The sequence below is a fragment of the Henckelia pumila genome, chromosome 3 (assembly GCF_033568475.1).
Source record: "Henckelia pumila isolate YLH828 chromosome 3, ASM3356847v2, whole genome shotgun sequence".
Classification (NCBI taxonomy): Eukaryota; Viridiplantae; Streptophyta; class Magnoliopsida; order Lamiales; family Gesneriaceae; genus Henckelia; species Henckelia pumila.
In genome coordinates, this window is record NC_133122.1 from 83,551,180 (window position 1) to 83,573,823 (window position 22,644).

The window sequence follows — 22,644 nt, forward strand, 5'->3', positions numbered from 1 at the left end:
CTCAATCCAATAACAAAAGAAATCAAGAAATTGCCCAATCTTGAAAACAAGTAAAGGTTTTGGATTATTCACCTCTAGTTTACTTGAAACTAGCAACAAACAATCACGAAGAGAAAAACAATTGATCACAACAGGACCTTCAGAAAACCTGTTTCTGACAACCCACGAGGATAATCAATCGACAAATGCCACAAAGTTGAAAACTTTGATAAATTTGTTTTTTTGGGTAAGCAAAAGTTTAATAAAATTCTAGAGAGAATTTTAATTGATAAATATCAAAATCAGAATTCTATATCAATAATGAATGTTTTTGTTGTATTTATAATACAACTACAAATAATAAAAGATATCGCAAAATAACTCAAAAATATATCTAAAGAAATGATAATATCTTCCTAAAAGTTTCCTAGTATGAATAAAAGACTCAAAATAAAAAAATAATGCCAAAAATATCAAAAGTCTCGCACACACACAAACATGCCGAACTGTGTGTAAAAACACGAGGCGCGGGCGTGCAAGGATGACGCGCGGGCGCACATAGCTCTTTGTCCGTCAGGCGCGGGCGCACGTCAGGAAGGCGCGGGCGCGCATGGGCTTCTGTCCATCCTCTTCAAAACTCACACAAATGCGCGCGGGCGCGCATGCCTCTCGGGTCCTGTCACATATTTTTGTGTTTTCTTTGATATTTTCTCCACTCTCTTGACTTTTTTGGACTTCAATAACATTGTAGCATTCCCCAAAGTATTCTTCAGATATTCCAATTCTTTCTTGACAATTCATCATCAACGATTGAAGTGCTTCCTTGAACTTCTTAGCTCGACCTCTCGTAATTGGTCCTCGAGACATCTCCAACGGGTCCTTAACCATGTGATCAACATGCAAGCTATCCGTCATCGCATCAGCGGGGTAGATCGAGTCCGCATGAATTGAATTCTCGCATGGGATTGATTTATTTAAATGATTATTTAAAAAAGTGCGAGCATGCTTTATTGATCCTTGAATTAATTGAATTTTATGATTGTGATTTAATTTATGAAGCATGAATTACGTGATATATATATCTGCCTTTGTGCTATTATCTGTTCTAGTATATCCTTGAGGTTTGTGAGTACTCAGAGCAGAGTTTTGGACACCGAGGTTATGAGATTGAGGTTGTGATTGAGATATTGTGTCCTAACCTCTTTGGTATCAGATATGGCTCCTAGACGAGGTTCGAACAGAGGACGACCAGTTTTTACTACTCAAATGGATCAGGGTAGTACTGGAGCAGATCAGATGGATGCGACAGCCACTCCTATGGAAACTCTACTGAAGTGATTTCGATCGTTCCGACCGCCGATCTTGACGGGTACCGAGAACTCCGTTGATTGTGAAAGTTGGATAGATGACATTGATCAGCTCTTTGATTCCCTCGACTATACCGATGACCGCAGAATCAGGTTAGTCATTCACCAGCTACAGGGTGTTGCTAAGAATTGGTGGATCACAACCAAGAGGGCAAATGAGAATCGAGGCACCGCTATCACTTGGAGTCTGTTCAAGACTGAATTCTATAAGAGATTTTTTCCTGTTTCGTACCGAAAGGAAAAAGGTGCCGAATTTGCGAATTTGAAGCAAGGGAAATTGAGCATTGAGGAGTACGTTGCCATGTTCGATAACTTGTTGCGTTTTGCGCCGCATATTGCTGAGAATGAGGAAGCCAAGGCCGACCAGTTCATTAATGGCTTGAACCCTGAGATCTTTACTTTGGTTAACACCGGTAGGCCGAACCATTTTGCGGACGCTATGGATCAAGCTAAAGGAGCAGAAACAGGTCTGTTGAGATAGAGAGGGAGTCAGTTTGTGCCTCAAAAGCAGCAAGGATAGTTCCCAACACAACCTACTCTATACGAGGACCAACCGTCCCAATATCAGAATCAATATTTCCAGTTTCAGAATCAACCACCGAGATTTGAGGATGGAAGCAGCGGAGGTAATAAGAAGGATTACTATCATCCGAAAGGGAAGCAGTTTAAGAAGCATGGAAGCAGTTCGTCGAGCTCTAGTGGCTCAAGGCAGTATGGATCGGAACAGATTTCGGGTCAGTCAGGCATGTCTTATGCCAATTGCGGAGGTCGTCATTCTAGTGATCAGTGTAGGGGTATTTTTGGAAGCTGTTATATCTGTAAGCAGGCGGGGCACTTTGCTAGATTGTGTCCTCAGAGGGGCTCTGAGCATGCGCAGAGTGGAATTTCTTTGGGACAGTCACCTCAGCCTCAGTGGCACGCATCTATGGTCCACTCTTTTCAACCTCAACAGCAGAATAGACAGGAAGGAAATCAGTATGCGAACCAACCTCCCAGATAGCAGGCACGGGTTTATGCTCTGACCGAAGATAAGACTCAGGTCGCACCCGAGAATGACATATCAGGTAAACGCTCGATTTTGATTTTTCTAATCTTATTGACTGATAGATACTGGTGATTCTCTTGCCTTCTTATTGAAGAATTTGTTGAATGTCTATCATGCCTCTTAATTTCTGTTGAATCGTACTAATTGTCGAATGCTCCAGTAGTATTGTTAAATTCTAGTCACCAGATCTTTCAGAAGAATTAGTTGGGACTAGGAATTCTTATCGGTGATCTTCTTGTCTTTTGGAATGAGAGTTTTACTGATTATTCAGAGCTTTGTGAGGATCGTATAGTAGATTGTGGTGCCAAGAAACTGTATGCTATTCTTCGATGTTGGATTCTAATTGGATCAAGTTTCTTTACTCAGTTATATTATCTGGCAGTAGGATTTTGTTGAGCAGCGCTTCAGTATTCTTGAATTTAGGTACTGATGATCTTTAGTACTTGGCCTTCTTCTTATCGATATTTTGGGGATGTCTTCTTATTTAGAGGAATCACGCTTTAGTCTAACCATCGAGACAGCTGAAGACGTTCGAGACTCAAGGTCTGAATCTGGACTTCGAGCTCGCAGCGATCTTATTGATTAGAAGATCTGTTATATATATTCTTATGAGGAGATTTCCATGATCTTTTCTAATCTTAGGATTGTAGTATCTGTTTTCGCAGACTGAACTGTAATGGAGGCAGAAAAGAGGATTAGATTGCATGAGGTTTCTGACTGCGAATCTTGATCTGCGGAATTGTATGCAACAACTGATGTCTTGAACCGTGGTATTTGATATTATTTTATCTACTATCTGTTTATGATTGACTGATTGATGAAATATTCTACCGTATTCCGTAAAGAATGGCTTTTAGTCGGTATCAGAGGACTGAGATTTTGTCAGAGGTTGTCAGATGTTTGTTTTGCCAATGTATGTCAGTTTAGATAGAGATCTTTGTTGCACTCGTTCTTTCGGCAAGGACTTCGAAGAGACTTTTGTTTTTTTTTATTACAACTTGTTGCAGCTCAATATCCCAGAACGACGGACAGCTAGATCAGATGAGTCGACTTTTGATGGACGGACTTAACGAAGTAATTTGAGAGACAAAGTTTGTGTTGGAACCGTGTTTGATTTCGAGGACGAAATCTTTTCTTAGAGGGGGAGAATTGTAACGCCCTGAATTTATCTTAATTGAGCTTAGTTGATTTAATTAGAGATTTCAGAGTTCAAGAGCCGACTTGATTTTGATCAGGGTCCTTTTTGTAAATTTTGGAAATTTCAGGGACTAAAACGCAAAATGGGGAAATTGTTAGATATTTAATGGGCTTTTGACTTTTCTTCCCCCATTCCTTCTCCTTCTTCTTCCTCTCTCCCTCGCCTCTCTCCTCCATTTTCACGCTTCGACTCGTTTCTCAAGCTTTGTGATTTCGATTTTCGGTTGATCCGTCCGTTGGAATTTAATTCTGAAGGCAGATTAACGATCACAACAATGAGAGCTCCGTTATAGCGTAAGTTTATCTTCGATCGGACACTTTCAATTTTTTGGATATTGTTTGAATCAATTGGGTTTTGGGTATGTTATTTTTGGCAGAATTCTGATCGTTTATTCTCTTTCGGTTTTGAATTTGGACGTCGTTCGGAATTGTTTTGATTTTTGGAAGATTATTCGAAATTTGGGTTTCGGAGATTTGTTGGGTTTGAGCCATTTTAGGTTGTTTGATGGTTGATTTGAGTTTATTGGATTGATATTATACTGTCTGTGTTTCCGGTTTGATTAGAATATAGCCGTTACGCCGCCGGTTTGAGTTTTGGACTATAGTTCGGTTTGAATTGTTGAGCCAATCTTCGATTGAGTTGAATGTTAATCTCGAGCCTTTATTACTTAATTCTCAGATTGTTTGAAAGCCGTTGGGTTGCAAGAGTGCAAAATTTGGATTGTTCTGAAGAATTTGAGCTGGTTTGAAGCATCGACGTCTTGAGAAAAGGTAAAAGATGACTGGGAATGGAATGGAACGAGTGACTCTGATTCGAGTGTTCCGGAAAAATCACGTAATTGCACGTTAATTGATTTATCTGAATTTATTGAATGAATTTTGATTGACATTGCATTCATATTGAGCCTATAGACTTTATTCATTTTTAATATAGACGTTCTGAGAACTATAGTAGGGGGCATTGGCAGGCGAATTACTGCAATGACCGACGTAACCCTCTATAGTTGCTGCAGAGTCTAGAGGATTGAAATATGCATTATCCACCCCGAAGGGAGAGTCAGTGTGATTTGTGTATATTTTGTCCTCGGGATCCCAATCAGAAGAAGAGAATAACCAGTTTACCTTTGATTATCCAAACTTGATAATCCTAGATTTTAAAGTCATGCATATTCTTTTAAGTCCGCATTTGGATGTACTTCTTATGTATATGTTGAGTTGATATCTTATGTGGAATTGATTTATATCGTTTTGTGAATTGTTTACGTGATATTGCTTGTTAGTCTCTTTTACTGGGAATTGTATTCTCACCGGATTATCCGGCTGTTGTCTTGTCTTTGTATGTGTGCTTGGAAATAGGTGGGCAGGTTCGAGTCAGAAGCTGCATGACTAGACCGGGAATGAGACGATAGAAGTGAGACACTGTGTGTCGTAGGGTTGTGCTGTTGCACTTGTATTATTTGATTAGTCGAACCCTATCGTCGAACTTATATGTTGTATTTTGGAGAAGAACTTAGATTGAAAGCATGTTCTTTTAGTTTGGATTGGATGTATAACTTTAGAACTATCTTGGGTTGTAATATGCATGTTGGATGTGTTGATGCATGTTTAAGATTGGAGTTTTGATTGGTGTTTGAATGGCTGAAAGCCTGCCCTGTTCTGATGTTTTTCTGGGCAGAGGGCGCGTTCGATCGCGCGAGTTCGTCGGATCGAGAGAGGCCCTTAAATTGTTGAGGCAGCAACTTCGCAAAAATTGGTGCGCTCGATCCCACGAGTTCGTGCGATCGAGCGCAGCACTATTCACCAGCACCTAGCGCATTTTGGGTGCGATCGATCCTACGAACTCGTAGGATTGAGCGCGGCACTATTCATCCAAAAAAAAATAAAAAAAATTTGTTTCGTTTCCTCGGCTCTTTGTGATCGATTGTAGTTAATTATTCGAGATTAGAAGATTAGAAACGGGGTCTCACACATGCAATATCATTCAATATATCAACTAATGATATATAATCTCAAGCATGATACACAAATCTCAATCATGTACTTCTAGAAGGAATCTAAAATGAAATGCATGACTTTAAAATCTGGGATTATCAGTTCTGGATAATCAAAAGGTAATCAGCTCTTCTCTTTCTCTATTGGGATCCTGAGGATGAACTATCACACAAATCGCACCGACTCTCCACTCCGGGTGGATAGTGTATAATTCAATCCTCTAGACTGTGAAGCAACTATAGAGGGTTAAGTCCGTCATCGCATTAAATCGCCTGCCAATGCCCCCTACTATAATTCTCAGATCGTCTAACTCAAAATGAATGAATTCAAATGGCTCAATATGAATGCAAGTGCAAAGCATAACTCATTCAATAATCCAAGTAATCAAATAATATGAAGTATGTGATTTCTCCGAAACACTCGAATCAGTCGGATTCGAGTCACTCGTTCCATTCAATTCTAAGTTGTCTTATACCTCTTCTCAATACGTCGATGCTCCAAACCTGAAAACAAAAACGATTCCTCAATCAAGATTTATTCTAACATCCTAAATCGATAATAAGAAAGTCGATAATATACGGGCTACTATCTTCGAAACGATTCAACTCCTGAAACCTCGCAACTCAACGGCCTTCAAACGAATCTGAAAAAGAAGTAATAAAGGCCCGAGATCACTATAGACATTCAAACTTGACTGAAAATTACTCAAATCAACTCAAACCAAACTATAGCCCTCAACTCAAACTGGTGGCATAACGGCTATATTTTGATCAATCCAAAATCACAGACAGCAGTATACATATCGAATATACTCAAACCAATATTATATCAACAATAACATCTCAAAAAAAACAAATCTCAAAACTCCAATTCTCGAAAATCACAAGAAAATTCATAACAAATCCGAATGACGCTCTATTTCCAAACCGACTGAGAATAAACGATAAGAGCTAGCTCAAGAACAACATAACCAAAACTCAGTCGATTCTAAAAACATCCGAAAATAGAAGTCTAGCTGATCGGAGAAATACTTACTATAGAACGAAGCTCTCGCTGCCGTGATCGCTAATCTATCTTCAGAAATAAATTCTAACGGAAGGATCGACCGAAAACTGAAATCTAAATTCTTGAAAGTGAAATGGGGCGTATTCAATGGTGGAGAAGGCGATGGGGGAGAGATGGAGTGAAGGATAAGAGTCAACACTTGCATAAATATCTAACAAAGTTCAAAATTGCGTTTTAGTCCCTGAAATTTCTGAAAATTACAAAATAGTCCATCATCAAATTCAAATCGGCCCTCAACTTCTATAATCTCTTATTATCTCAAATAAAGTTATTAAGATAAATTCGGGGCGTTACAATTCTCCCCCTCTAAGTAAATATTTCGTCCTCGAAATCAAATACGGTTCAAACACAAGGACAAGATAGACTCAAAAGATGGCAATAAGAGTTCACTCTTCTTAAATAAGTCCAAAAATTCTGCTCCAAATTTGCACTCTGTCTCTCAAATACTCCTTCCAGTCCGCAACACCAACACTGCATTAACAAAACTGCATTCGGTTAGTCTCGAAGCTGCTTCAAATTCTGGTCGAAACTATGAATCATTCGTCTCAAGAAATTCGGCATCTCAACAATTAAAGAACATAAGAAACTCTGTCGGTTAATTCAGCAATATTCCGTCTGTCTATCGAAATTCGTCTCATTCTCGTCAGAAAATCCTTCTATACTCAGTCACAAATCATCTTTGGTTCCCACTCATGGAATCTCCTCTAACGTTCATCTCGTTTGATCTGACTGTCCGTCGTTCTGATGATATTGAAATAAAATACGTTGTAATCAACAACAAGTGCCTCTTTGAATTCTATGCCAAAAGAACAAGTGCATCAAGGATCTCTGTCTAAACTGACAGACTTCGGCAAAACATGACATCTGACGACCTCTGACAAAATACCAATCCTCTGGTCCAGATTGAAAATGATTCAATACGGAATAAGGTAGCAGATTTCATCAATCGGACAATCAGAATCAGATAGTAGATAAAATAAGAACAACCATTCGACTTCTAAGATTAGAAAAGATTGCGGAAATCTCCTCGCAAGGAACGATGCGGAATCTTCCAATCAATAAGATCGCTGCGAGCTCAAGTCCAGAGTAGGGACGGAACTGGAAATTTATTTTTGGGGGGGCTAATTTTTACATGAAAAAATTATGAATAAAAATTATGGAATAATTAATTATTTATATTATTTTTTTATAAAGTACAAAATTTTGAATTAGATATTTTCTGTTCAATATCATATATAGTTCAATGTTGAATGTTCTATAAAATGATTGATATATGTAAAAAGATTTAAAAGCCCAATTAACTTCAAAGAAAGCCTATGCATATATTAATTAATAATTTGAAAAGCCAAACTAATAAAATACAAAACATATAAACATATATATACACACTATATGGGTTGGGTTAGACTGGGCTGAAGCCCAGCCTAACCCCCCATATAGGTCCGTCTCTGGTCCAGAGCTAGACCTTGAGTCTCGAGCGTCTTCAGCTGTCTCGATGTCTAAACTAGAGTGTGATTTCTCTGAATAAGAGTATATCCAAAATCTTGATAAGAAGAAAAGCTAAGTACTAAAAGATCATCAGTACCAAAAATCAGTATACTGGGGCGCTGTTATGTCAGAAATTCCATCACCAGATCATAAAATCGAGGAAGACAACTCGATCCAAACAGAATTCAAAGAATAGCATACAACTGTTCGGCACCAAAATCTGAAAAACGATTCTTAAAAGCTCTGAATGATCAGTACGATTCTCATTCCAAAAGATAAGCAAATCATCGATAAGAATTCCTAGCTTCAACTAATACTTTGACAAGATCCGGTTAATAGAAAAATTAACAACACTACAGGAGTGTCCATCAATTCGAACGACCCGACAAGATTTAGAGGCACGATAAACATTAAATATATTCTTCAATAATAAGGCAAGAGACTCACCAGTATCTATCAGTCAATAAGAGTAGGAAAACCAAAATGGAACGTTTACCTGATATGTCATTATCGGGTGCAGTCTGAGCCTGATCCTCGGTCAGAGCATAAACTTGTGCCTGCTGTCTAGGAGGTTGGTTCTCATGCTGGCTACCTTCCTGTCTATTCTGCTGCTGAGGTTGGAAATAGTGGACCACAGATGCTTTCCGCTGAGGCTAAGATGTCTGTCTGGCAGAACTTCCAATTTGTGCTTGCTCAAAGCCCCGCTGAGGACACAATCTGGCAAAGTGCCCCGCTGGTTACAGATATAGCAGCTTCCAAAAATACCTCTACACTGATTACTGGAGTGAGAACCTCTGCAATTGACACAAGACATGCCTGACTGACCCGAAATCTGTCCCGATCCAAACTACCTCGAGCCACTAGAGCTAGAAGAACTGCTTTCGTGCTTTTTAAACTACTTCCCTTTTGGATGATAGTAATCCTTCCTATAACCTCCACTCATACCACCCTCATAACTCGGCGGTTGATTCTGAAATTGGAAAGATTGATTTTGGTACTGAGGTGGTTGGTTCTGAGACTGACTAGGCTGCTGAGGCACAATTGGAGCTCCTCTCTGTCTCCACAAACCTGCTTCAGCTCCTTTCGCGTGATTCATGGCATTCGCAAAATTATCATGCCTAACAATGTTTACCAACGTGAAGATATCCGGTTTCAAACCATTAATGAATTGATCAGCTTTTGCTTCTTCGTTTTCGGCAATGTGCGGTGAAAATCTCAGCAAACTATCAAACTTAGCTACATACTCCTCAATATTCAGATTCCCCTGCCTCAGATTGGCAAACTCGGCTCCCTTGTCCTTTCGGGACGAAACTGGGAAAAACCGCTTAAAAAATTCAAATTTAGAAAGATCCCAGTTAATAGATGTACCTCAGTTTTCCATGGCACTCTTCGTCGTGATCCACCAGTTCTTAGCAACACCCCTTAGTTGATGAATAACCAACCTAGTTCTGCGGTAATCAGAATAGTCAAGGGAATCGAACAACTGATCAATGTCGTCCAACCAGCTCTCACAGTCAACGGAATTATCTGTACCCAGCAACAAAGGCGGATTAAATGACTGAAACCTCTTCAGCAAGGTTTCCATAGGCGTCGCTGTGGCATCCATTTAATCAATTTCAGTACTAGCTTGCTCATTTGGAGGAGTAACTGGCGGTGGATTTCTGTTAATTACTCGACGAGGACCCATATGATAATCAAAGGTTAGGACACAAGATATCTCATTGCTGCAATTCGGTGCTCCTTACAGCCTCTCAGAATTTCGGACACCAGTCGATAACAAAAACATTTATATCTCGAGTAGATCATGCTTTATAAATTTAAATCATATAATCATGTAATTCAATAATTCTCAAATAATAAAGCACGCTCGCATGTAATTTAAATAATCAAACAAATAACTTAATCACATGCGAGGAGCCAATACACGCGGACTCGATCTACCCCGCTCCTCTAGTTCAACCAAGAACATATCGCTCTGATACCACTTAATGTGAGGCCTCGATTCTAAACATCTAATCTCGGATTTAACAACAAAAAGAAGCATACAAGCTCGAAGATTAGAAGAAATAAAAGAATTTTTTTCTTTTTTTGAAAAGGTCCTCGCTCGATCGGTAGAAATTAACCGATCGAGCGAGCAGAAATTCCAAACTCACTGCCAGGGTGAAAAAACCTGCGCCGCTCGACCGGTAAGATTCAACCGATCGAGTAGGCATGCAAAACTCAAAACAAAAACTTGGCTGCAGCTCCACCGCTCGATCGGTCAACTTCTACCGTTCGAGCGACCACTTCTGCACAAAAAAACCTGAAGAAGTTCTAGTTCAAAATCCAATTCCAAAACATTCCAACAATGCATAATCATCCAAACATCATACATAGTCCAAAACAAGATATTTCTAGGGTTATACAATCCCAAAACTAGTAGAACATGCTTAAGTCTAGCTTATTCAATGCAATACAGTACAATACGAGTTCAATTACAATCTAAGTTCGATTACATAATCGACTTCTAAACACCAAGTCCTCACTCTATCTTCGCATCCCAACTATCCATGCAATCTCTGACTCGGTCCTGTCCCACCTATTTCCAAGTACACATAGAAACAAAGACAATAACCGGATAGTCCGGTGAGAATAAAATTCCCAGTATAAGCAACAAACAGGCAATACCATTCAATATATCAACTAATGATATATAATCTCAAGCATGATACACAAATCTCAATCATGTACTTCAAGAAGGAATCTAAAATGAAATGCATGACTTTAAAATCTGGGATTATCAAGTCTGGATAATCAAAAGGTAATCAGCTCTTCTCTTCCTCTATTGTGATCCCGAGAATGAACTATCACACAAGTCGCACCGACTCTCTACTCGGGGTGGATAGTGTATAATTCAATCCTCTAGACTCTAAAGCAACTATAGAGGGTTAAGTCGGTTATCGCAGTAAATCGCCTGCAAATGCCCACTACTATAATTCTCAGATTGTCTAACTCAAAATGAATGAATTCAAATGGCTCAATATGAATGCAAGTGCAAAGCTTAACTCATTCAATAATCCAAGTAATCAAATAACATGAAGTATGTGATTTCTTCGGAACACTCGAATCAGTCGGATTCGAGTCACTCATTCCATTCAATTCTAAGTTTTCTTATACCTCTTCTCAATACATCGATTCTCCAAACTTGGAAACAACAATGATTCCTCAATCAAGATTCATTCTAACATCCTATATCGATAATAAGAAAGTCGATACTATACCGGCTACAATCTTCGAAACGATTCAACTCCTGAAACCTCGCAACTCAACGGCCTTCAAACGAATCTGCAAAAGAAGTAATAAATGCCCGAGATCACTATCGACATTCAAACTTGACTGAAAACGGCTCAAATGAACTCAAACCAAACTATAGCCCTCAACTCAAATTGGCGGCATAACGGCTATATTTTGATCAATCCGAAATCACAGACAGCAGTATACCTATCGAATATACTCAAACCAATACTATATCATCAATAACAGCTCAGAACAAAAAAATCTCAAAACTCCAATTCTCAAAAATCACAAGAAAATTCATAACAAATCCGAATGACGCTCTATTTTCAAACCGACTGAGAATAAACGATAAGAGCTAGCACAAGAACAACATAACCGAAACTCAGTCTATTCTAACAACATCCAAAAATAGAAGTCTAGCTGATCGGAGAAATACTTACTATAGAACGAAGCTCTCGCTGCCGTGATCGCTAATCTGCCTTCAGAAATAAATTCTAACGGACGGATCGACCGAAAACTGAAATCTAAAATCTTGAAAGTGAAATGGGGCGTCTTCAATGGTGGAGAAGATGGAGTGAAGGAGAAGAGTCAACACTTGCTTAAATATCTAACAAAGTCCAAAATTGCGTTTTAGTACTTGAAATTTCCAAAAAGTGCAAAATAGTCCCTCATCAAAATCAAATCGGCCCTCGACTTCTATAATCTCTGATTATCTAAAATAAAATCAATTAAGATAAATTAGGGGCGTTACAATTCTCCCCCTCTAAGTAAAGATTTCGTCCTCGAAATCAAATACGGTTCCAACACAAGGACGACATAGACTCAAAAGACGGCAATAAGAGTTCACTCTTCTTAAATAAGTCAAAAAATTTTGCTCCAAATTCGTACTTTGTCTCTCAAATACTCCTACCAGTCCGCAACATCATCACTGCACTATCAAAACTGCATTCGGTTAGTCTCGAAGCTGCTTCTAATTCTGGTCGAAACTCTGAATCATTTGTCTCAAGCAATTTGGCATCTCAACAATTAAAGAACATAAGAAACTCTGGTCGGTTAATTTAGCAATACTCCGTCTGTCTATCGAAATTTGTCTCATTCTCGTCAGAAAATCCTCTATACTCAGTCACAAATCGAATCATCTTTGGTTCCAACTCATGGCATCTCCTCTAACGTTCTTCTCGTTTGATCTGACTGTCCGTCGTTCTGATGATATTGAAATAAAATACGTTGTAATCAACAACAAGTGCCTCTTCGAAGTCTATGCCGAAAGAACAAGCGCATCAAGGATCTCTGTCTAAACTGTCAGACTTCGGCAAAACATGACATCTGACGACCTCTGACAAAATATCAATCCTCTGTTCCTAAATTAAAGTCATTCGATACGGAATAAGGTAGCAGATTTCATCAATCGGACAATCAAAATCAGATATTAGATCAAATAAGAATAGTCCTTTGACTTCTAAGATTAGAAAAGATTGCGGAAATCTCCTCGCAAGGAACGATGCCAAATCTTCCAATCAATAAGATCGCTGCGAGCTCAAGTCCAGAGCCAGACCTTGAGTCTCGAGCGTCTTCAGCTTCCTCGATGTCTAAACTAGAGCGTGATTCCTCTGAATAAGAGTATATCCAAAATCTCGATAATAAACAGTAGTATACGTATCGAATATACTCAATCCAAAATCACAGACAGCAGTATACATATCGAATATACTCAAACCAATATTATATCATCAATAACAGCTCAATACAAACAAATCTCAAAACTCCAATTCTCAAAAATCACAAGAAAATTCATAACAAATCCGAATGACGCTCTATTTCCAAACCGACTGAAAAAAAACGATAAGAGCTAGCTCAAGAATAACATAACCAAAACTCAGTCGATTCTAACAACATCCGAAAATAGAAGTTTAGCTGATATGAGAAATACTTACTATAGAACAAAGTTCTCGCTGCCGTGATCGCTAATCTTCCTTCATAAATAAATTCTAACGGACGGATCAACCGAAAACTGAAATCTAAAAGCTTGAAAGTGAAATAGGGCCTCTTCAATGGTGGAGAAGGCGGTGGGGGAGAGATGGAGTTTCAATAAATTTGGGGGCGTTATAGTTGTAACCAGGTCCTTGTGGATATCTTTTCAGTACGCTAGACCGCTGATGTGTCTAACTCGATAGAGTTGATTTAGTAGCAATATAGATTGAGACGGAGTTTCAAGAACTTCGCAAGTACCTGATTTTCGCACTTGGGTTGGCAGAATTGCGTAATCTTGAAATTTTGCGAAATTACTGATATCTTTGGGCAAAATTTTAATTGTATTCTAATTCTGAGTGTTTAGGTGAATGTCTAAAGTTATGAGACACTTGAAATAATTTTATTAATACTATCAGTACAAGACCTTGTACTGGCAGATGTTGTGTAAGGACCCGACCCAGCACCTACTAGTTAACTTATTAATCATGCAATTAATATAAATATAATACATAGACAAGCAACATAAAGAAAACGATTTTATAACCGTATACAATCGATGACTAAAACCCAAATAAAATAGTGTTATACGACCATATCAAATATCAGTTTCTGTGAGACCTCGATTTTAATCATCTAATCTCGGGTTAAATAATAACTAAGCATACAAGATCCAAGATTAAAAAGCAATAAATAATTTTTTTTAAAAAAGGAACCGTGCCTCGCTTGATCTGTAAAATTCAACCGATCGAGCGAGCAAGTCTTTCCACTCTGTTGTCCGCCTCAAGGAGTGGCTCCGCTCGATCGATAAACCTCAACCGATCGAGCGGGAAAGCTTTTACCAAAAACAAAAAAGAAGCCACAACTCCCTCGCTCGATCGGTCAATCTCTACCGATCGAGCGAAGGCATCCCTGAACAAAATTCCAAAAATTAAGCTTTCCAACTCAACTCCAATATTCATTCAATACATAACAAAGAATATAATACATGCAACAACAGCATACAAACTTCAATACTCGCATAAACGATACAACATAATCAACAAGTTCGAGTTCTAAACACGCTTCAAAACATAAACTAGATTGACATGTTGTTCGACTTCTAAACCGAGTCTCACTTCTATTCCTTGATCTCGAAGCTAACCAAGCCTCCCCTGACTCGATCCTGCCCCACATGTTGCCAAGTACACATACAAAAAAGCAACATCCGGATAACTCCGATGAGAATGATATTCCCAGTAAAAGAAACACAACATGCAATAACAATTAATATCTCAATAACATGAAATACAGACAACATATTCAATGCTAATACGAATGAAATGCATGTATTTAAAATCGGGATATCAACTCTGATAAACAAGAAATTGTTGCTATGCTTTGGGATCCCAAGAATGAGATCACGTAACAACTCAACGACTCTCCCGATCGAGGTGGTGCCACATATCTCCATCCTTTAGAATTTGGTGCGACTACAAGGAGTATGCTGACACTAGGTGAACTTCTACACCCAGGCCACTCGATTATAACCCCCAAATCGTCTAACAAAATGGGTCGTTCTGCCCGCTGAAATCAATGATTTAGGCTCAATATGAATGCATATAGAAAACACAAAACATTAACCATAAATCAAATAATAACAAGAGTTAATCAAACAAAATACAAGTTCCTCATTCTAGAACAAGTATTGATACAAGTATGTGATTTTAAGGGAAACTCAAGAACCAACTGTCTTGAGTGTGCTATCCCGCTAAAACGATGTCTGCTTGTACCTTTCTCGATTTGAATAGCTCCAACTCTGGATAAGCTACAAATAAGAGGTTATATCAAAATCTATACAACCCAAAACAACAAACGCCACTACAAGAAAAACGGCTAAAGACAACGCTTTTTTCGCGTTGTTAATGTCCCCAAAAAAGCGTTGTCGTAGCCAGTGTTGTAAAAGACCATGCTCAAAGACAACGCGGAAAAAGCGTTGTCGTTTTTGAAAAAGACAACGCTTAAAAAGTGTTGTCGTATCTAAAAAAAACAACGCTTTTTTAAGCATTGTCATTTCTTGAAAAGACAACGCTTTTTAAGCGTCGTTGTATCTGAAAAAAAAAAACGCTTAAAAAAACGTTGTCTTTTCTGGTAAAGACAACGCTTTAACTTTGATTCCTTCCTTCAGCACATGTTAGCGTCCCAAGCTTTCATAAAAGCCGCAATAATCTCTTTTCCTTTAATTTGTATCTCCATACTGTAAATTATTAAAAATAAAAACAAACATAAAACAAATATGAATAGATTAAAATGAAAAGTAAAAGCAAACACATATTTGGCAGCAAAGAACATGAAGTACGAATTACGAAATTCAAGCCACAAGTTGCTAAAAATGAATGGTTGAACAAATTATAATGGTTGAACAAACTACATTCCTAGTTGCAACCCCATTATTTTATGTATTAAATAACAATCAAATCAGAGGCAATACAAATTTATTTGATATACTAACAAAGTAGCAATTACTGGGATGTATGCAAAGCACCAAATAATACACCTTTGATATTAAAAGTAATGAAAAGTGTTCCATACCCAAACACGAAAATCACATGTAAACTAAATTTCCACATGCCATGTATTCAAAAATATTAATCGGAAGAATTTTTTTTTGCTATTTTTCTTTTATTCATCATAATTTGCTTGCATTTATACAGATCTGACTAGATAATAGAAAGTTATCATATTGGCTTCCTTCACAGACCATATGTTCAAGAATTTATTCAATGATCCACTGGCCAGATACTCGCCATTTGGGCTAAATAATGCAACGAAATAAACAAGATCCCTGCAATATTCGGATTGGTGGACATTATAGTGAGTAGAACTAAACACTAGCTCTATTCAATGAAGTCAAGCTGTGTAATAAGTGTTTTATTTTTGGGTTTGTCATTAGGTTCAAAGTCTTAATTATCCCACCAAACTTAGTAAAAGAAAAGTTTTGGTTCGAATGTGAGAGATGATAATGTTTGTCAAACCCTTTTCTTGTTTTATAGGATCATTACGCACGAGAAACACTTCTATGGTTTTATGTAAAATTCAAACATAGTTCCATATGGTTCTGTAAAATTTATATATCTAGGCGCCAAACCTATGGCCATTTATAAGCTGTGGAGAAGACACCCAATGTCCACTTTCCAGAGTTTATTGTTGAATCAAATTAAAAGGAGGCATTGCAGATGCAAGGGAATATAAGGTAACAGTGTATGGGAAAAAATGTAATGTTATTTGTACAACGCATGAAATTAACTAAAAAATGTACGAACTGGTCATAACTCATGATATTTTTCAGATTGATTAATATGGCATAAATAATATTTACATGTCCATTATGCCGATGTACGTAATACAAAACACAGAAAACGATGGATGAGCTTCAAGTCATACCTTGGCATGTTCTTTCAAATCAAGCAAGCAGGATTTCTGTTTGGCCTAATTACTGTAAAAATGATTATGTGAAATTATGATGAGGTAAATTAAGTTAACAAAAACAATTAAACGACTGCAAATTTGGTAGGGACAATTAAACGACTTCAAGTCATACCTTGGCATGTTCTTCATAATTTTTTTGTAGAATCGATAATGATGCAACAACCACTCCGCCATTTCACCTGAAAAAGAAAAAAAGAACAAAAACTTTACTACAATGTGTTTGACTTCAATTCAAAGATTGTACGCATAAAGCTCATTCTTCTTTATAATTACTGGTCCAGGCCACTTGCGTAATCACGATCTCCACTCTAAAAATAAGATTTCTAACATCCCATAATTTATAATTAGTTTAAAATTTGGCATATAATTTCCAATTCAAAGATGTATACAATATGAGAGGACACTCGAGCACATCTAAATGACAAAAATAAAAATAAAAAAAATTAACTTTTAAGTAACATTTGTTTCCTAGAATGAAGCATCTTGATCATGTACTACTTTCGTTTCTTCTTTTTTATGTGAACTCCATTTCTAATTGTGGCCCAAGTCAAGAAGCCTTAGGTGTCTCAAACAGAGAAAAAAAAAATTTAAGAAGATATATAAACTTTTGAAGAATTATAAATTTACAAGAAAAAACTTGAGGAAAAAAATCTTTAAGAAGAGAGAATAGAGAAGATCATGACATACAAAGATTAAGATTATTGGCTTGAAAGCTATTATCATTTTAATGGTTCCTCGATTCGATTTCCCACGATGCATATGTATCGGATTCACTCAAAATAGCAAAATTCAAATTCTGATAGGTACTCCCTGTTGCATGAAGTTGAATAATTTACAAAACACTTGAAAGCACCAATTTTAAAATTATTAATGAAACACCATCTCAAAAATTCCAAAAAGAAAAAATGTGATTCTGAAACACAAAAATGTGTTGATTTGGATCAGTGGGAAATATAACTCACTCCATGTGACTCGCTCTTTAGTTTATTTAATCAAAAAAATCTGATGATAACAAGAAAAAAATGTAAAAACTGAATTTATCGTACTAACATTGAGCATGCCTCATTTATCGGTGAAAAGTGTCCTTCCTGTTCATTTCCAGCAATATAGCTACAGAAAAGAAATTAAGTTAGTTACTAAGTTGATGAAAATGCTGCATAGAACATAAAAAAGTGAGACCCTTATACGTACACTGTACTAGAACATTTGCCCTACCACGCCACATCCTTTTGTTTCTCATCTTTCATTTTGTCAATGTCCCCACCTCCTAAACCAGTTATGGGCAACTCAGTCCTCCAATCATCTCTTTTAGATTTTACCAGAACCTTGTAACATGCAAGGAATGACAATATCAGTTATAGGACACTAGACCTGAAAATTTTTAACAGCCGTACTCATCTTCTTCGAAAAAAATTAAGCACTACTCTGTAAAAAAATATAATATGTCTACAATGAGAGCAAATTAAAAATTCCAAAATACATAAATAAACAACTATGTGAATATGTGTTTACTCTTCAAATAAAGGGGAAGTAGTCCTCAGAAATCCAATCCAACTCATCTGAGGCCCATAGCACAATACTGCAAAAACACAGCAGAGACACACAAGTATAACATGAAAAACTTAAATTAACTGACACGTGAAAATCAAATATCAAGTACACAACAATGCGGCGCAAGTATCCAATTACCCAGAGGCATTCTGGCAGCTGCAGAAAAAACCATAATAAGGTTTAGAAAGGTTCATTCTCCTAGGTAAAATTTGTTGCTACTAATATCAAGGATAAAATTTGTGATGAAAATGATTAGTTGAATTTTTTGTCTAAGTTTCTGCAGAAGCTAACTTCTACGGACAGTACATGCAACAAGGTCGAAACCGAATTCCAAATTCATCAGCCGATAGTGTAAAAAATCATATTTTAATTCATTTCTCATTCAAAAATAGTTCTATAAATTGGAAATGAAATCTAACTGATTTTTCTACATTTCATCTTCATAAATATTTTCCAAATAAAATCATCTAATAAGCCTAAATCTATCTGCAAGAACACACCTTAAACTCGGACATTGATGTTTTTCGCAAATTGGAGCGAGTTCAGTACAAAATTCATATAAAATTAATTTTACATCTGAATGAGTTTATAACTGGTGGCAAATCAAAGAAAACACAATTATCTACAAGTTTTATGTGAATTGCAACCTCAAAATATGCACTGATCAATACCAGATTTCGAAATGACAGTAGGTGCAAAAAAAATATTCTTCATACAGTGCAGTTTCAGAAAAATGGGCATATCTCTTTAAATTTTAATTCAAATGACCTGTTTCCAATGCCAAATCAAAGACAAACACAGAGCACTACAAGTTTTCTTCGTAATGGCAAGATTCAGAATCTGTACTATTCAAGTTCATTCTACTCAATTTCTAAGCTACACGAGCGCTAAAGCTGCTGTCAAATCATGAGAGCAAACAGATCAATTCTTCAGCGCCAATATCTGCAAATTATTCTCGAAAACTGTTCAAAACGTGATATATATTCTAACCAAAATAGATCATTTATGACTTTAAAAGAACTTTTATTTTATATTAATTAATTGTGCAATGCTCAAGTTTAACTACTGTATGCAAATATACAAATTAAAAATGAAGTTGAAATAGTATAAATTACCTGAGAATGAAGTTTCTGATCAAGCACATGAAAAATCTTGGGCCCAATCCTCTACAAAATCCGGCCACACCACCGTCAGCAAACAAATTTTTTTACCACTTCTCTAACTGTTGTTTTTTTCTCATGCCCCATCACCTGGTGTACATCGAGTGAATGTTATAAAATTGAAAAACCTACTGGAATGTGGTCCCAAATTTATAAATAAATCTTTTAAAAATAAACAGAATACAACAGCCGAAAAATTTGAATATACTTGGAACCATGGGATTTTTCAGTGTAAGTTTAGACATCAAAAAAATTTTTGTTACAAACAGATAAATGACTATTAATGCAATGCATATATGAAATGACTTCAGAGTTATTCTGTAATGGCCAATAAAAAGTGCACAAAAAATTAGGAAACATTCAGAATCAGCAGAAGAAAAATGAATAATAATCTGAATACCTGTAACCGAGTTTTAATAGTGTCCAGTGGGGTTGCGATGCATGATGCAGTAGAACCAGCAAAAATACCCCCTGCAGCTTGAACCATTGCTATTTTTCCTTCACTTGGAGCAGCTCCAGCAGGTTCATCGACGTGGCCTAAAAGCCTGGCAGGAACAAAATAAAAAAGGTAACCTAACAACCGGAAAAAATATCAAATATTTGGTGACCAAGACTTCAAGGAGGAGGAGAAGAACGTACGGAAAATGCTTATTCATACCGAAAGAAATATATTTACCACTCAGTTGGACCTTAATGTGTCATAACAATGTAAAAGTAAATATCCGCAAAAATGGCATGATAACTAAAAAATCATAAGAGAGTAGTGACGTAGGAAGACACACAAAATTAAAGAGAACACTTTTACATGGTTTGGCTCAACTGAAGCACACTACTAGGAGAAGTAAATGATAAAAGTATTGACAACAAGATGTGACAGATTTTGGTATCCCAATCAAATGCCATCACTTACTAACACTCTATCCAAATTCAATCCCTTACTAACACTCTCATTCCTGCATCTCTGGACATTCATTTGTAAAGCACAAGCAATGTCTAATCCATGGCAGAGAAATACTGATACGATGTTATAAAAATTACTATGGAAAAAATATAAATACGTTATTTGGCTCAACTAAATGACATACAAAGTATAACTGAAAACAGCATAACCAGTGGCATCAAAATCTAAGTAAGTACGGACAGTAGCTATGCCTCGTGCCAATCGGAAAACACCGGTACCACCAACTATAGACAACTCACGATCACCAACAGCAGATAGAGGGTTTCTTCAAACATGGAGAGTGTACTCCCGTTTTATTTTCCGGTCGTGAAACAAAATTCATGCTCGTAGCTACCGCCCCTTCGTTCAAGTCCGAAAACCGATCAACCCCTGACCTCGCCTATTGGGGCAGAGTTTAAATCAGTTCGGCAGTTAGTAAGTTATCTGCCATTATGAGTCTTCCGAAATTGGTCGCACAACTTCAAAACCAGGTCAACACAGAGAAAAATAAAATGGGGGGAAAAATCGCATGCACCAATTTAGTTATTAATTAATAAGCTAAATTAACTTCAATTTCAGTACATGAACTCGCAATAGCCCAAAGATTCAATAAATCAAAGCAATTCTCGATCTTTTCCCCTGAGCACGAAAAAAGAATTAGACCGGCGAGATAAGAACCTTCTCACCCCTTGCATGCTTCTCGCATCTTTAAAATACTACACGAAGCTCATCATCGAGAAAATAAAGGACACTCTTTCGTCGCAAAGGGAAAACATCAAAGATCCATTAAAAATTTACCTTATAATCGAAGTTACACAGACACCCTTACGGCACACCCAATTAATCAACAATGCACCTCGTTCCTGCAATCAAAATCTGGAAAAGAATTAAAAAAATAAAGGAAGAAAACAACAGAATTAAACCGACTGACGAATAATAAAACAACAATCGAAACACGTAACACTCAAAACCACGAAAAGAGGAATCAAAATTCTCCGTTTCTCATAGAGAACACGACCGTACCTGTTGATTCAACACTGCAAAGATGAAATTGCGCAAAAAAATAAAGCTTAGGTCACGATTTCTTGCTATATTGGCATCAAAACGAAGCTTAGGATGAGCTCTAACCGAATTCTAGCTCCAATAATAGATTTCCAATGCCCATGTCAGCGAATCGACGACAAGAAATGGGTGGCTGGGGTTGGGTCTTGGTGGAATCGTCATGAGAGCACGAGAGAGAATGATTTTTCTTATCTTAAGATGGGCTTCTTGGAGCTCACTTGAAAAATCATCTGATAAATCGAGCAAGACCAGCAAAAATCGACATGGGAAAGCAGATTTTGATTTGAAAGAGAGAAAAAGAAGAAAGGGATCGGAGAAGGTGATCGAGAAGGGGCTTGGGGATTTTGGGTATATTTTCTGACGTTAAGGGAGGTGTAATAATATTTATTTTGTACTCAAAAAAAATTTAATAATATTTATTTTAAGTTTTATTTTAATTAAAAATAATAGTTCTTCTACAACGCTTTTTAAAAAGTGTTGTCATACATGAGGAAAAAAACGCTCATAGACAATACTTTTAAAAACGTTGTCTTTGACCTAAAAAAAAGCTAATAGACAACCCTTTTCACTAAAAGCATTGTCTATGATGAATAAAAAATATATAACGACAACGCTTTTCACTAAAAGCATTGTCTTTTACAAAAAGACAACCCTTTTTACTAAAAGCGTTGTCTTTAAAGTGTTGTCTTTGTGCATTTTTGTTGTAGTGCGCTCAAGGTAAACTTTTTACCGCTCTTCGACTATTGACTTCTTCTAACTCTGGACTCAACAGATTTCAAACGAATCTGTATGGAGGAAAAATAAGATCAACAACGACGAAAAAATCCAATAGCCAAAGTTCAACAATTCAAATGGTTCCAAATCCCAAAACTCAAACCGACGGCATAACAGCTATAAATTGATCAAATCGAAAACACAGACAACAGTATAGCATTGCAAACAACACAAACCAATGCTAAAACATCAATAACAATTCAAATCCAACACATCTCAAAATCCACTTTTTTCGAAATATTCTTCCAAAAATCATAACAATTCCGAACGACGCTTTATTTCAAAACCGACTGAGAATAATCGATAAGAACT

General features: G+C 37.0%; 1 protein-coding gene and 1 long non-coding RNA gene across 7 annotated transcripts; both read right to left on the reverse strand.

Moving 5' to 3' along the window:
- Nucleotides 1–14,299: 14,299 nt before the first annotated feature.
- Nucleotides 14,300–18,161, reverse strand: LOC140891665 (uncharacterized). 3 transcript variants are annotated; one of them, XR_012152593.1, is made up of 5 exons: nt 18,037–18,161; nt 17,896–17,955; nt 16,958–17,024; nt 16,801–16,852; nt 14,300–15,613 (listed from the first exon to the last, which is right to left on the reverse strand). It is a non-coding gene; the product is annotated as an uncharacterized lncRNA (long non-coding RNA). The 3 variants fall into 3 exon arrangements; XR_012152594.1 differs by having other exon boundaries at nt 16,801–16,845; nt 16,935–17,024; XR_012152592.1 differs by having other exon boundaries at nt 14,300–16,845; nt 16,935–17,024.
- Nucleotides 18,162–18,318: 157 nt separating this feature from the next.
- LOC140893163 (uncharacterized) lies at nt 18,319–21,899 on the reverse strand. 4 transcript variants are annotated; one of them, XR_012153048.1, is made up of 7 exons: nt 21,625–21,899; nt 21,520–21,533; nt 21,295–21,359; nt 19,957–20,101; nt 19,512–19,646; nt 18,535–18,552; nt 18,356–18,424 (listed from the first exon to the last, which is right to left on the reverse strand). XR_012153048.1 is itself a non-coding variant. In XM_073302229.1 (5 exons), the coding sequence occupies exons 1-5, from the start codon at nt 21,659–21,661 to the stop codon at nt 19,587–19,589; spliced, it is 321 nt and encodes a 106-aa protein (XP_073158330.1). In that variant the 5' UTR covers nt 21,662–21,899; the 3' UTR covers nt 19,395–19,586. The 4 variants fall into 4 exon arrangements, 1 of the variants encoding a protein (XP_073158330.1); XR_012153047.1 differs by lacking the exon at nt 18,535–18,552 and having other exon boundaries at nt 18,319–18,424; XR_012153049.1 differs by lacking the exon at nt 18,535–18,552 and having other exon boundaries at nt 18,319–18,424; nt 21,295–21,372; nt 21,520–21,899.
- Nucleotides 21,900–22,644: the final 745 nt, after the last annotated feature.

Coding starts and splice junctions, on each gene's coding strand:
- LOC140893163 (XM_073302229.1), bottom strand. CDS start 21,661: ATGGGCATTGGAAATCTATTATTGGAGCTAGAATTCG. Junction 20,102..21,294: donor TGTGTAACTTCGATTATAAG/GTAAATTTTTAA, acceptor TGTTCCTGCCAG/GCTTTTAGGCCACGTCGATG. Junction 19,647..19,956: donor CTATTAAAACTCGGTTACAG/GTATTCAGATTA, acceptor GATGTACACCAG/GTGATGGGGCATGAGAAAAA.